This window comes from Amphiprion ocellaris, chromosome 19 (assembly GCF_022539595.1).
Source record: "Amphiprion ocellaris isolate individual 3 ecotype Okinawa chromosome 19, ASM2253959v1, whole genome shotgun sequence".
In the NCBI taxonomy this organism is placed as follows: Eukaryota; Metazoa; Chordata; class Actinopteri; family Pomacentridae; genus Amphiprion; species Amphiprion ocellaris.
The window spans coordinates 28,783,152-28,798,865 of NC_072784.1; the positions used below are offsets into that span (position 1 = coordinate 28,783,152).

Consider the following 15,714-nt stretch of genomic DNA (forward strand, 5'->3'; position numbering starts at 1 on the left):
TGAGGCGAGTGTGTCAGCAGCAGGAAATCTCACCCTGAGTAAACCGCGGTCCTCACATGCTCTGTGTAGACGCACATACACATGGAGGTCACGGAGGGACATTTGCATGTTTGTCTTTCCGTAAAACTCCAGAATAAACGTCTGCTCGTGTCCGCAGGGTTTTTATGTCACTTCGGCTCTAAGAGACAGTGATCGGGGAGACAAGCAAGAGAGGGACGAGGGAGATAATTGGAGGAGAAAATAAAAGAAAAAAACAGAGCGAGATGAAAAGGAAGAGGAAACGAGACGAGGAGAAGAAGACGTCAGAATTTGGGGGGAAAGAACCGCTGAGGATGGAAGATAAAGGACAGATGCTGATGTCCTGCTGAGGATAAAAATGGAAAACAGAACATGAGTGAATGGACAGGAGCTCTGCAGGTATCCGGGGAAAACGGGATGACAGGGAGGAAGTGAAGCAAGCTGAGGTCTCCGAGGAGCAGGTAGAAGAAGATAACAGCAGAGTCAATATTGGAGGAAAGGATGGGGGAAACGATAGAGGGAAGGTAAAGGAAAGGGAGCCCAGGGAGATGTGTCTGTTTTCTTGGCTGGAAAGATTTAATCAAGTTCACGTCGGTGCGGTGAACCACAAAGACCTGCCACTTGTCTGTGGGAGCCGGAGGGGAGCCGAGAACAAGCTGAGGCCTCGCTGTTCAGACCACTGCCATTAGAGAGGAGCAAAAATGCAACAAAACGCTGCTCAACATCCACTTCCTCTGCCTGCACCGCTCAGTATTGATCCTTATCTCCTCCTTCTAAGAAAAACTGTCAATCACTGGCCAACCTTTATCTCCCAACAGTTTCATTTCTATTCTATTTGAATCCTTGGAATTTACTGAGCGGTACTTATTCATATTTATAGATTTATAGACAAGAAAAAGACATCAGCTTTCTCTCACTGTTTTGGTTCAGAGTCACTTCCAGTCAGGAAAAAAACTGGTAAACACTGTGGAGTTAACAGTGAATCTAGAAATTCCTGCACATTTGCCAGCTTTGGCACTCTAATAACTCTGTTGACCACCTTATCCTGTCTCTGCTCCACAGTCTTTGTTTTGTCATATTTGCAAAGAGGTCACAGAGTTGGACCTAAACGCTTCTTCAACTCCTTTAGCGCACCCCTCAAAACAACTCTAAACAACAAGAAAATAAGTGGCAGTGAATCTGAAAGCAGAGCAGGTTGGCCACTAATCACAGGGTCGGTTCATCTCCAGCTCCTCTTGTCCTCATGCTGAAGTGTCCTCAGACAGACGCTGAATCCCAAAGTGCTTCCAGCAGTTGACTACTAACGGCTGAACGAGAGGCAGAAGGGAATTTGCTTGTAAAGAGAAAAAAAGACCAATTCTTTCAGCCACAACATCCACGACCGACAGACGAAGTGAAAAACATTGATTATCTTGTTACAGCGGCTCCTGTCACATGGAGGGACGGATTAGACAGCAAGTGAAGTAACTGTTCTTGAAGCTCTGATTTGTTTGAAATGGGGAAATGGGCAGTGAAAGGTTCACAATGTGATGACGGAATCAGAGCAACTTCAGAACCTGGTATGCAGCGGCTAGTAGCAACCAAAAATGAGTCCGGGAATGGAGCAAACTCTGGCCCTGGTGGTCTGACTCAATAGCTGAAATCCTTAATGCTGGAACATACAGTGCAGAGCTGCAGACTGTTAAAGTGTTCATCCTGACCTCTATCCACAAAAGCATCAGAACTGGACCATGAAGCAAAGGAAGAAGGCAACCAGGTGGAGTTCGCTGCTGAAAAGATGTCAGCAGGATGTGAAATAGGAAGAGGGTAAAACAGCAGAGACAGTGTGATGCTCTGAGAGACCTTCTGGCACTGATGTGGAGGTTGACACGAACCTAAACAAGGAGTTTAAGGTGCTAACTTGGCCTCTAACTTCTCCAGATCTCAGTCCGATTGAGCATCTGTGAGACAAGTCTGATCCATGGAGGCTCCATCTTGAAATTTCCAGGAGTTAATGGATTTGCTGCTAACATCTTGGTGCCTAAAATACAAGAAGTTCAGCGGAGTCCAGAGAGTCTCACTACAAAGTGAGATTAGTGGTTTTGCAGTATGACAAAGGTGACTCTTTTTTAACCTGCTAGATCTCCATGATGCTGTGGAGCTAGATCTCCATGGTAACTGATACTTTGGAGCTAGATCTCCACAGTAACTGATGCTTTGGAGCTAGATCTCCACAGTAACTGATGCTTTGGAGCTAGATCTCCATGGTAACTGATGCTGAGGAGTTATATCTCCATGGTCACTGATGCTGTGGGGCTATATCTCCATGGTAACTGATACTTTGGAGCTAGATCTCCACGGTAACTGATGCTTTGGAGCTAGATCTCCATGGTAACTGATGCTGAGGAGTTATATCTCCATGGTCACTGATGCTGTGGGGTTATATCTCCATGGTAACTGATGCTGTGGGGCTATATCTCCATAGTAACTGATGCTGTGGCACTAACCTGGTCCAGATTCGGTTCAGAGTTTAGACTTAACTAGACGGTTTCCTGATGATTCAGATTCCCTCTGACTGAAAATGCTTTATCTGTAATTCTGCTGATCTGTACGTTACTAAAACCTCCGAATCAAGCAGTTACAGTATCACACACTGGATGCATCTTGTTGCCATGGAAACCTACATGAATACAGTTGGTGATGCAGAAATCACTTAAATATGTTTTTATCTTTGGTCCGTTTACATGCTGGTACTGCAACTGATAGATCATTGATTAGTACATTGATTACCTCTTGGTATTTATTACAGAGACTATTCAATCCGTGACATTATTTCACTTTGATTTGGCCAAAAACTAAAGTGATTTCCTGCAATATGGGACCATGTCAGACCTGAATGCTCTTTAATACAACATCATGTTTAACTATATGAAGTTTAAAGTTTAACAGCTCTAATGTGCAGCTGTCTGTTATCAATAATCAGCTGCATTGATCAGTAAAATAAATATGTTACGCGCATTTAACAGTTTTCAACCAACATTCCTGTTTTCTATCATTTCCAGTAGCAGCAGCACTTTTTACTGTCATGAATGTTTATATTCATTGTTCTCCATTAAAACAACCTGCTGACTGAAGCAGCGGCACATGATGGTTTCATTTTGTGCAGAAGAAGAGTCACATGATGTGTTAACAGAGTTTGAAGCAGAAAGTTAACGAAGAAAATTGAAAACCACCTTCATGATACCTGTTAACTCTGACTGGGGTTTTAGTTCCTGTTGGGCTGATTGTGTCAGACTTTCTTCATGATGAAGCCCTGAAGCCTCGATGGGTTAAAGGTGTTGTGGTGGACCAGGAGGACCTACGCAGTACAAACAGGCTGTGGTGTAGGTCTGACTGATGGTGAAAAGCGCCAGACTGATCAGAGTCATAATGAAAACAGACAGAAGTCCAGGGTTTGTATTTATCTAAATATCAGACAGCACATATGTCGCTAGCAGGTGCTGCAGAACATACTGTGTCCCAGTGTGAAGAGACACCAACAAACACGGGAACGCTGGTGGGTGTTGTGGTTCGTCTGAACACGAAATCAAGCAGGAGAGAGAGGAAGCACATCAGTTTAAGTTGGCCGCCTCTTCCCTCTCTCCGCGAGCCAGTTTATCTGTACAGACCGAGGAAATCATGTCAGCAGCGGCACCGTCATCGCGGCTAATCGTCGGCCTCGTTTGCTTGTTGTCGCCGTCACGCTGCACTCAGACTCGCAGACAGACGCAAACAAGGACATAAAAGAGGACATGTAGCTGTCAGCGGATCAAAGAGCGTTCGGCAGCAAAACAGACAGGAGGCCTGGATGTTTTGTGCAGCGCAGCGAGATAATAAACCGAAAACCGAAGCAAGCAAAGCAAAGCAAACGATCGATGTGAACGCGTCGCTCTCTGCTCAGAAGACTGCAAACAAACAAACATGTTTTTATGAAAGCAATATATTTCACAGTCAATCGCATCCTGCTGCAGCTGGAGGTTATTCCTGCCTGAGTTAGGAACTATTTGTGGCCTCAGCAGTCGTATTCCCTGACCGCCGCCGCCGCTGTGTGCCGGTGTGAGTGTGAGGTTGTGGATTTGACCCGGCAGCCATTTGTCTCCCTGCTGACGGGGTTTTAACACCGGAGAGTTCTCCACTCCAGGTGCTGCTCATGACTGACAGCATAATTTGGAGGTGTTGAAAACTCACACACAGGCCGTAAAGGCTGTCATGACTTCAGTTTTATGCTGATAAGGAAGCACACCACAGTGTTTTAGTTCCCTTTTTTAGTAACAAATGACAAATTGCCATTTTCGCATGACTTGTGTGGCTACTACAAAATGCATAACATACTTTTGAACTTGGAACCATCCAATCAACGCACGTTTTAAAATTATATATAAAACAAGGTGCCTAACGAATTCAGCCACCTAAAGTCATTCACTACTTCAAGCTAAAGGACAAAAAATGCTGCAAGTTTAGGAATATTTTCATTCAAAAACATACATTTCAACAAAGGAGTTTTCTTTTTATAATCTTGTGTTAACAAATGTGTCAGACTGAAAACATCTGCAGTCTCTGTTGCCCTTTATTTTCCCCCATTTTTTGGTCAAAAGTTGAAAGGAGGTTTTAATTTCAGGTTGCTTTGGGTAAACTTTGTGCAGCTAAGAGAGTGTTCTTCAGTTTTCTGCTCTTTTTGGAATCTACATTCCTGCTTTGGTGCTCAATGGTTCACTGTCATGGGATGATTAATGGAAAGAATTGAACCTGTGACAAGTCAAATGTCAGACATGAAAACGTCTGTTGGACGCCGGATTTATTCACATCAAAGTTGCACTGTATCTTTCAGCCCCCCCCAAAAAAAACACCCAAAAAGTTTTTAATTCATGTAGTTTGGACAGAACAAGTCCTTTTCTAGCAGACTTCCTGCCAACTCTCCACACGTGAATGACTAGAAGATAAAACTGATTCAGCTGGTTCGGATACAGGGATGAAGTCGGGGTGTGACAGTCACTGGGTGTGCACAGGTTACTGTTATTAGCTATTTATTTCTTTAATGATTTGTCTTCTATATTTATTTATGCATATTATTAGCTGGATCTTTTATTTCTGTTGTGTTTTGCTATTGTTAGGTCCTGCTGTCTTTGCCCCTTTGTATAAATTTAGATGGACATATTGGTGTATATTTATTATGAATCATGTTCACTATAATTATTATTATTGTTTATAAATGGTAGTATTTTGAAGAAGCAGGAAGAATAGCTTTACAATCATTTATGTAAGGAGAAGAAGTGTGATTTGATGAGCTTCGACTTCTTCCCACTTTTTCTTTTTATGTTGAAATGCTCAAAAAAATCTATCAAAAATTGTAAAAATATATTAAAAAATCAGAACCAAACTATCAAAAATCATGTAAATGGGACACAAAAATTGTTTCTTCTATCAAAATTCTGTTTGTGTCATCTGCCAGCAATGAAAAACAAATGAACGCTGCACTTGCTGTATGACGACTAATTTACTAGATTAATTACAAATACAGATGGGGGACAAATAAAGGGAAAAACCAACATAAGATGTGCTCCAACACTGGATTCAATCACATTTCAAAGACTGATTCTGACTCACTGCATCCCAAGTAATAAATATCCACTAGGCTTTTGGCTGCTCATCACACAGGATTTTTGTTCACCATCAAGTAGAAGACAGGATGGTTCCTCAGTGTGTGACTTCAGCTGTCAAACATGGAGGAGGAAGTATGATGGTCTGGGGCTGTTTTGCTGGATCCAAGGTCGGTGAGTTGTACTGAGTGAGAGGAACCCTGAACCTAAACGACTACCAAAGGATTCTGCAGCGCCATACAGTACGCTCTGGTATGTTCCTAGTTGGTCAGTTGGTTTTGCATCTTTCAGTGTCGTTTGTGTATCTTTTAGTGTCATTTTTGCATCTTTTAGGAAGTGTGATGTTTGGGGCTGTTTTGCTGGATCCAGGGTTGGTTCTTGTACAGAGTGAGAGGAACCCTGAACCTAAACGGCTACCACAGCATTCTGCAGCTCCATGCAGAACCCTCTGGTATGTTCCTAGTTGATCAGGGGTTCATCCTACAGCAGATAATGACCCAGAACATCAGTCCAAGCTCTGCCAGAACTACCTTAGAAAAAAAGAACAAGCTGGTAAACTTGAAAACATGGAGTGTCAGCACAGTCTCCAGACTTAAACCCCATGGAGCTGGTTTTGGATGAACTGGACAGAAGAGTGAAACAAAGCAACCTACAAGTGCCACACATTTATGGGAACTTCAGCAACAGAGTTGGGAAGAACTTTCTGAAGGATTTTTGAGTTCCATTGTGGAAAGAATGCCACGAGTGTGTTCAGCTGTTATATCTGCCAAAGGTGGTTTAGAATACATTTTGGTTTCTAAATTGCTGTTTTTTTTTAACTTCATTTATTTATTGGTTCTATGCTTTCATTTCAGAGTACAATGAGACGTTAACATGCATAGTTTCCAATGGTAAAACTGGAAAAATTGGGGTGTTCTAAATAAAGAATTCTTTCACCAGGGAGCCGCCTGCTAACGTCACTCTGAAGAGCTTTTTGTGGAGAAGCAATTCACAGCTTTAGATTAACACCGACCTGTGACGTGCAGCCGGTCGCCGCTGACCTCGATCTTCAGGAAGAGTCGACCTCGACGCTCCGTGTGGTCGGTTCCACACAGGCTCGGCACGTTGACCACACACTGCTTGTGCACGTTCATGTCGCAGGCTTAGAAAGAGACGGAAAGCAGAGACAAACACACAGAGAGCTGAGTTTATCTGTACAGGACTTTGTGTTTGTGTCGTTGGAGTTGTGTGTGGAATAGCAGCAAAAACAGATAAGAAATATGGGGAATGACTCGCAGTAAAAGGTCGGAAACTGAACTCACTGCTGATGGCATGTGTGCTTATGTGGTATGGTAACACAACAGAGAAAACAAGGTGGGGATAAGTGTGGTTTTTTTAGTGCATTACTCTGGATTTAATAAGGTTCATGCAATTTGCAAGACAAAAGAAAGTTCTCGGCCTCTGAGGAAAAATGTACAAAAATAGTTTGCGTGGTGTGATGAGGAGGGGAAAAGAAACAGAACAAAACAAAGCAAAGCAGGTGATTAGTCCTGTTTACACAAACAGATGAAAAAAGATCAATTAAAACTGATTCTTAGAAAGACAATTTTATACAAACTTAATGTTCAATGAACTGTGAGATTTTTTTTCTGTATGAATCTGGAGTAGAAACTATTGTAATATGTCATATTTGTCAAATGTGCTCTTTAGCGTGCCACCAGAATAGCATACTTAGCATCAAAGATTACATTAAAGCTAAAAATAAAGCATTCTTTGAACGGAGAAAGTCTGTTACTGCCACTGAAGGGATCTCTGGCAAAACACTGCAGGATAATTTGGCAAAAAAATTGTAGAACTGGGCTCAAGTTTTGCTCCAACATAAAACAATGTCATCATTTTTTCCCTACTGTTTGCATCACAACAATAACAACTGTTATCCTGAAAGCCATGATACCATGTCAGAATTGTAAAATCCTGCCTGTAGTGCGACAGTTTGGCATCTGATGAACATTAAAAAACATAAACATGTTCATCCAGCTGTACTTCCTGGACTGTATTTCATTGTCTCATTCACACCCTCCACACCAACACAGCCTCGCTGCTGATGTCTTAATATCATATTTTTAACAGAAAGTGGACAGACTTTAATTTAAATGGCCGAGGAACTAACGCAGCAAAAGATTTGCTTTAGTGAATATTCTGATTCAGCACTGACATCTCTATTTTGGCTGGGGTAAAAGCTGCAATCAGAAGAGCCGCTGCTTCTCTCAAAGGTGCCGTCAAGCACTTCAGCATCAATAAGTAAGCACCACATTAACTCAGACATGCTGTAATTCCTGGAAGCAGCGCAGATCACCATCCAGTGGACTAGCAGGGAGCGGGATATTGTGAGAAATGTGCTGAATTATTGTACAAAAAGAGAAGTGACTGATTCAGCACATATGAAGTGACACAGCATGAGTGTTAGTGGAGGCAGTGAAGTGAAAGTGGAAAAGTAATTTCTCAAATCCCCTCAGTAAAGATACTCTTTGCCAAGAAAAAGGGTTCACAGTGCCAAGAAAAGTATTAAAAGTATTCAGCCCCTTTGGAAGTTTTCCACTTTTATCCTTTTATTGTTGTTAAATCAATATGAAATCATGCTCAATTTAAAATGTCTTTTTCTGAACAGGAATATACACACAAAAAAGACTCTTAGTACCAAGGTGAATTTCTGCAAATGTAAAAACAGTGATTACATAACGATGCAACAACTTTAAGATACCAAATTTAACACAGGTGGCAGCATCATGACATGATGCATGGTGGTAGTAGCATCATGACGTAATGCATGGTGGTGGCAGCACTATAATGTGAAGCATGATGGTAGCAGCATCATAATGTGAAGCATGGTGGTAGAAATATCATGATGCAAAGCATGGTGGTGGCAGCATCATGATGTGAAGCATGGTGGTGGCAGCATCATGATGTGAAGCATGGTGGTGGCAACATCATGATGTGAAGCATGGTGGTGGCAGCATCATGATGTGAAGCATGGTGGTGGCAGCATCATGATGTGAAGCATGGTGGTGGCAGCATCATGATGTGAAGCATGGTGGTGGCAGCATCATGATGTGAAGCATGGTGGTGGCAGCATCATGATGTGAAGCATGGTGGTGGCAGCATCATGACGTGAAGCATGGTGGTGGCAGCATCATGACGTGAAGCATGGTGGTGGCAGCATCATGATGTGAAGCATGGTGGTGGCAGCATCATGACGTGAAGCATGGTGGTGGCAGCATCATGATGTGAAGCATGGTGGTGGCAGCATCATGACGTGAAGCATGGTGGTGGCAGCACTATAATGTGAAGCATGATGGTAGCAGCATCATAATGTGAAGCATGGTGGTAGAAATACCATGATGCAAAGCATGGTGGTGGCAGCATCATGATGTGAAGCATGGTGGTAGAAATATCATGATGCAAAGCATGGTGGTGGCAACATCATGATGTGAGGCATGGTGGTGGCAACATCATGATGTGAAGCATGGTGGTGGCAGCATCATGATGTGAAGCATGGTGGTGGCATCATCATAATGTGAGGCATGGTGGTGGCAACATCATGATGTGAAGCATGGTGGTGGCAGCATCATGATGTGAAGCATGGTGGTGGCATCATCATAATGTGAAGCATGGTGGTGGCAACATCATGATGTGAAGCATGGTGGTGGCAGCATCATGACGTGAAGCATGGTGGTGGCAACATCGTGATGTGAAGCATGGTGGTGGCAGCATCATGACGTGAAGCATGGTGGTGGCAGCATCATGACGTGAAGCATGGTGGTAGAAATATCATGATGCAAAGCATGGTGGTGGCAACATCATGATGTGAGGCATGGTGGTGGCAACATCATGATGTGAAGCATGGTGGTGGCAGCATCATGATGTGAAGCATGGTGGTGGCATCATCATAATGTGAGGCATGGTGGTGGCAGCATCATGATGTGAAGCATGGTGGTGGCAGCATCATGATGTGAAGCATGGTGGTGGCAGCATCATGATGTGAAGCATGGTGGTGGCAGCATCATGATGTGAAGCATGGTGGTGGCAGCATCATATGTTCCTCAGCAGCAGGTCCTGGAAGGCTTGTAAAGGTAGAGGGTAAAATAAATGCAGCAAAGTCTTGAGAAATCCTGGAGGATGACCTGATGCAGTCTGAAGAGAACTGAGACTTGGAGTAGATCTGTTTTCCACAACAAACAGCCAAAGTTTCCCAGAAATAGTTTAAAGACAACAAGATGAAAGTTCTGGAGGCTGAGTCAGAGTCCAGACCTCAATAAGAGTCTTTTTTTGTAAATCTTGTCAAAAAAAAGACACATTACTTTGCCCATTATTCAGCTTTGAGGAGCAATAACATGAGAAAACTTCCAAGGGGGAGTGAATACTTATTTTAGGCGCTGTACTCAGGAACTCTGGTCTTAACTTTGGGAGAAAAGCTGCCCTCTGTAACCTCTTCGCCCTTTCCTCCCCCTGTATGTTCTGTCCTCGTCCTTCCTACCATCCGTCTCTAACTGTTCCTTCCTCCTCTTGGCAGGCTTGTCAGGCTGACATGCTGGGAGGTGACAAGGAGAGAGGAGAGATGGGGAAGCAGCTCGTAATAGCGATGGCCTCCTCACATCAATTTGTTCTGGTGCACTCCCATTACCATCTGCGATGAGGCCACCACCGGAGACCCACAGATGGATGGACAGAGTACGAGGAGGAGAGGGTGATGAATAGCGATGGCGTGGAAACAGGAGGGAGGAAGTACAGTGAGGGATTCAAAGAACAAAGATAATGTAAATATGCTGTAGAAAGCAGGGGGGAAGTAGAGTGCAGTGGAGTGTGAGTAAAGGAGGAACGACGGGGATAGCAAAAAGTAAAGAAAAAGGAGGCTGAAACAGAATGCAGGACATGCAAAGAAAAGGAGGGAACAGCTGAAAGAGGAAAGTGGGTGGAAAGAATGGGAGCACCGGAGGACTCGGCAGGGCGGGACAGTGAATTCTGCAGATGTAGCTGAGTGTAGTTCAGTCCCAGTGTATTCCCATCTGTTCTCATTAAGACTGGAGCCGGGATGGAAACCAGCACAGCATACTGGAGTCAGGTTCAGGCCGATACTCACTGTCACATTTCATGCCTTGGTGGATGAGGCCATACAGCAGCGAGCCACAGTGGTCACAGAAGGTGGGACTGCCGTACGAGTGGATCTTGAACTTGTGCTTGCTTCTGGGGTCCTGGAGAAAAAACAGGGAGATATCATGTGACTGATGGCAGCTGGTTTCTGTAAAAACAAATCTCTAGGCTCCACATATCAAGGCAGAAAAGTAGCGGACAGAAGTTGTCATCCCCAGAAATGGTGGTGGCAACATTATAATGTGAAGCATGATGATGGCAATATCATAATGTGAATTATGATGATGGCAGCGTCATGATGTGAAGCACGGTGGTGAAAGTATAATGTGAAGCACGGTGGTGGCATCATCATGATGTGAAGCACAGTCGTGAAAATATAATGTGAAGCATGGTGGTGGCATCATCATGGAGTGACGCATGGTGGTGGCAGCATCATGATGTGAAGCATGGTGGTGGAAGTATCATGATGTGAAGCATTAGTCTGCAATGCTCAATTATAAATTAAAATACACCACTAATTTCCCACAGTGGGCCACAGTAGCGACCACAATAACATTTTGCAGCGCTGCTTGCTTCTAACTTGAAGACATTTAAGTAATTTTTCATTTTTGAACACTTGATGGTCAAATATGCAGATTACTGCTGAGCAGATTCACTGAACAACAAACCACTGAATGAGGAAAAGCCAGTAATGTATGAACACTGTATATATTTTTTAATGTATAGACTAAACAGAACTAAACAGCTAAACTGGACGTCCATCCTTGTTGCCAGACAAATCATTGCGTTTTATGTTTTCTTGCAGCTTCCGTCTCGACAGCAGGTGGTGATTTACATCAAGACAGATCTGGGTTCAGCTTATTTTAGATATCATTACTATGTGAACACTACATTAAGTATCAAATACGTATGAAATGTGCATAAATATGGAACCAAAAACAAGCAAAAAGAACAAAACTGCGGTGGAAATGCTATTTCTTATGTGCTTGATGTAATTTAGTAACTTGTTTTCCAAGTAGTAGAACCTCCATACATAACCTTTCTCTTTATATAATGTGTTCACGGACCATTTCACCTGTTTTGTATCCATGGCAACAAATGGTAAACACAAGGAAGAAATGCAGCGTATTATAATAAAAGTTTGCATGAATAACACAAGACTTGGCTTTAATTTGTCCTCCACAGTTAGTCTGGACGATCAATTATGCATCTCACAAATGAAGGTTTTCTAATTTTACCAAGCCTGTGTTTTGTAAAATTGATGATCTTTTCTGAGATAAGGCAGAAGTCGTCCCCTCCCATGAAAAGAACAAATATCAAGTTTCTTCTTCTAAGTAAAGTTAAGTCACAAAGCACTTATAAGGCATAATTTGAAGTTATGTTGCAAGACAATTAAAGATAAATGTGTCAGTCAATGTTTAACCCACATATTTTTCCTCACTTTACATTTTTCACTGCTATATAAAGTCCTGCACCTGTGTGGAAACAGCAAAAACATGAAGAAACATACTTCTGAATACTGCAAACAATATGACTCTACACATTATAGATATTTTACTACTTGGATTTTTTTATTTGCCTCCATACTTTTTGTGTATAAGTCCCTAAATTTGAAGTCACTGCTGAATCACTAGTAGTGTTCCTGTTTTTTATAGAAGCTGGTTATTGCAATTACTTACGCTACCATTCAAAACTTTGGGGTCACTCAGACAACTTCATGGGTTTTATTAATGTACTAACATAAGTGCACAAGGGTTTTCTAATCATCAATGAGCCTTTCAACACCATTAGTTAACACAACATAGCATTAGAACACAGGAGTGATGGTTGCTGGAAATGTTCCTCTGTACCTCTATGGAGATATTCCATTAAAAATCAGCTGTTTCCAGCTACAATAGTCATTTACCACATTAACAATGTCTAGACTGGATTTATCATTCATTTAATGTTATCTTCATTGAAAAAACTGCCTTTCTTTCAAAAATAAGGACATTTTTAAGTGACCCCAAGCTTTTGAAGACTAGTGTGAGGCTTGCAGTCAGTAACTTCTTTAAAATCACTTCTTAAAACCTACTTTTATAGAATTGCTTTCATGTGAAGTTTACTTTTAGCTTTAATTAGTTTTAGTCTTCTGTTCTGTATTATGTCCTGTTTATTTTATATCTTCTCTCTCTCTTGCTTTATTTTATTATTTTTTTTAGTTTTTAAATTTTTTTTGGCTTTTTTTGCCTTTATTAGATAGGTGCAGTAAAGACAGACAGGGAAGGAGGGAGAAGAGTCGGGAGAAGACATGCAACAAATTTTTTAATTTTTAATTTCTAACTTTTAATCTTCAGTTTTATTCTTTAATTTTTAAACTGCCCAGGTCCCTTGTTTGATATGTGTGTTAATCTAGCTAATTATTCATTTAACCTTAACCTTAATTATCATTTTTGCTATTTATTTTTATTTGAATGCTCTGCCTCGTCTGCTTGATTGTCTCTGTTTGCATGTTTTGACTGTCGAAGCAGCTTGTGAACCCTATAGAAATTATTATAATTATTATTATAGTGTGCAGAGACTTTTGGGAAATAAGGTGAGAAACAGAAAGAAGAGAGATTCTGTCTCCTCTGCTGCTGCAGCTCCCTGAATTCATTCCTTTAAGATTTATATTCCCTGACCGAATAACTGAGCAGAATTGAGTGTTCATGGAATAAGGAGGTGATTTATAAGTGCTCAGTCAGGACACAAGGGGCATGACCACTACGCCATCTGTTTTTCATTGTTTTTCTCCACAAGAAAAGCCTCCAAGAAAGGCCGGAGGAAAGTGGTAAAAATAGACGAGCTCACTAATTAGACTTTTCTGGGACCCTCACGCCACTGACTCAGTCCTCTGCCAATCACAGCGAGCAGCTCCACGACTCCCTCCTCCTCCGTCGTCGTGTTGTTTGCTTGGTTTAGCGTGTTTTGCAGAGAAAGGGCATGTTTGGGCGATGCGGGCCTACTTACTGTATAATTACACATGCAGCCGTTTCAGCGCGACGGAGGGAACACTGAAAGGGAATTCGTCCACCCTCGTTTGCAGGGCTTTAATTACAGATATATTTGTTGTGTGATGATTGTAGAGATTAGCTAACCTCTGCGAACGCAGCACCGACTGCGAAATCCATTTCTAGCAGATGAAACCTGGTCAGTCTAATTCACATATCACACTGCAGGTTCTCCAGCCTTTTGTGCTGCAGAAAACATCATCTGAGCATCAGGCCCGGTTTGCTCATTAGCACAATTCTCACTGAGCCAGATGGTTTCTTGTTCATTTACAGTGCTGCTAGTATCATTTGATCAGTGAGTATTTGTGCCTTAATAATATGTGATAGATGCTGAGAAGCATGGTGGTGGCAGCATCATGGTGTGAAGCATGGTGGTGGTAACATCATGATGTGAAGCATGGTGGTGGTAACATCATGGTGTGAAGCATGGTGGTGGTAACATCATGATGTGAAGCATGGTGGTGCTAACATCATGGTGTGAAGCATGGTGGTGGCAGCATCATGGTGTGAAGCATGGTGGTGGTAACATCATGATGTGAAGCATGGTGGTGGCAGCATCATGGTGTGAAGCATGGTGGTGGTAACATCATGATGTGAAGCATGGTGGTGGTAACATCATGGTGTGAAGCATGGTGGTGGTAACATCATGATGTGAAGCATGGTGGTGCTAACATCATGATGTGAAGCATGGTGGTGGCAGCATCATGGTGTGAAGCATGGTGGTGGTAACATCATGATGTGAAGCATGGTGGTGGTAACATCATGGTGTGAAGCATGGTGGTGGCAGCATCATGGTGTGAAGCATGGTGGTGGTAACATCATGGTGTGAAGCATGGTGGTGGCAGTATTATGATGTGAAGCATGGTGGTGGTAACATCATGGTGTGAAGCATGGTGGTGGCAGCATCATGGTGTGAAGCATGGTGGTGGCAGTATTATGATGTGAGGCATGGTGGTGGCAGCATTATCATGTGACGCATGGTGGTGGCAGTATCATAATGTGAGGCACGGTGATGGCAGCATCACATTCGGGCGACATGGGCCCACTTACAGCAGCCTCTATAATCACATATGCAGCCGTTCTGACACGTTTCACAGAACACCAGAGGGGAACTCATCCACCCTTGCTTGCAGAGCTTTAATTACAGATATGTTTATTGTGTGATGATTGTAGAAATGAGCTAATCTCGGCGGTCGCAGTGCCGACTGCGAAATCCATTTCTAGCAGATGAAATCTGGCCTCTATAATTCACAGATCACACTGCAGGTTCTCCAGCCTCTTGTGCTGCAGAAACATCATCAGAGCATCAGGCCCTGTTTGCTCATTAGCACAATTCTCACTGAGCCAGATGTTTTCTTGCTCATTTGCGGGGCTGCTAGTTAATAAGTGAGTATTTGTGCCTTAATAACATGGGATGGACGCTGAGAAGCTTCCAGCATGGCAAGATGGAGCGAAGTGATACTAAGCATGATGACACTTGAACTGTTCCCACGCACTGATAATGGCCTGACATTTCCGTCACTTTCCATCTGGATATCTCTTCCTATTCGTCGTCCGTTGATGCATATGATGCATATTATTCGTAAATCACAGCCGCCATATAGAAGTTAAAGTGAGCTGCATTTAGAATAAATACGGAGACAACAAGCAGTAGTGGAGTGGTCTAAATGTCATTTATCGTAGCCAGAAACTGCAAAAACACAACAAAGAATCAGCAGATTTTCAGCATCCCAGAAGTCCTTCACTTAATTATCTGAAACTAAACATCGAATCTATGCATAAAATCATGATATTTCACTAAAATCATTTTATTCTTCATGTTTTATGTACACAACAAGTTTGAGGTCAATTAGAAATGTCCTTATTTTTAAAAAAAAGCATTTTTTTCCCATGACGACAACATTAACCTTCGTGTAGTCCTGCGG

General features: G+C 42.4%; 1 protein-coding gene across 2 annotated transcripts in view; it reads right to left on the reverse strand.

Moving 5' to 3' along the window:
• prkcab (protein kinase C, alpha, b) overlaps positions 1–15,714 on the reverse strand; it is a 164,967-nt gene that overhangs the window by 40,535 nt on the left and 108,718 nt on the right. For both annotated transcript variants that reach the window (XM_055005284.1, XM_055005283.1), the window contains exons 4-5: positions 10,750–10,861; positions 6,646–6,774 (exon numbers count right to left, since the gene is read on the reverse strand). In XM_055005284.1, the coding sequence (XP_054861259.1) occupies positions 6,646–6,774; positions 10,750–10,861 (241 nt within the window). The remainder of the gene's footprint in view (positions 1–6,645; positions 6,775–10,749; positions 10,862–15,714) is intronic.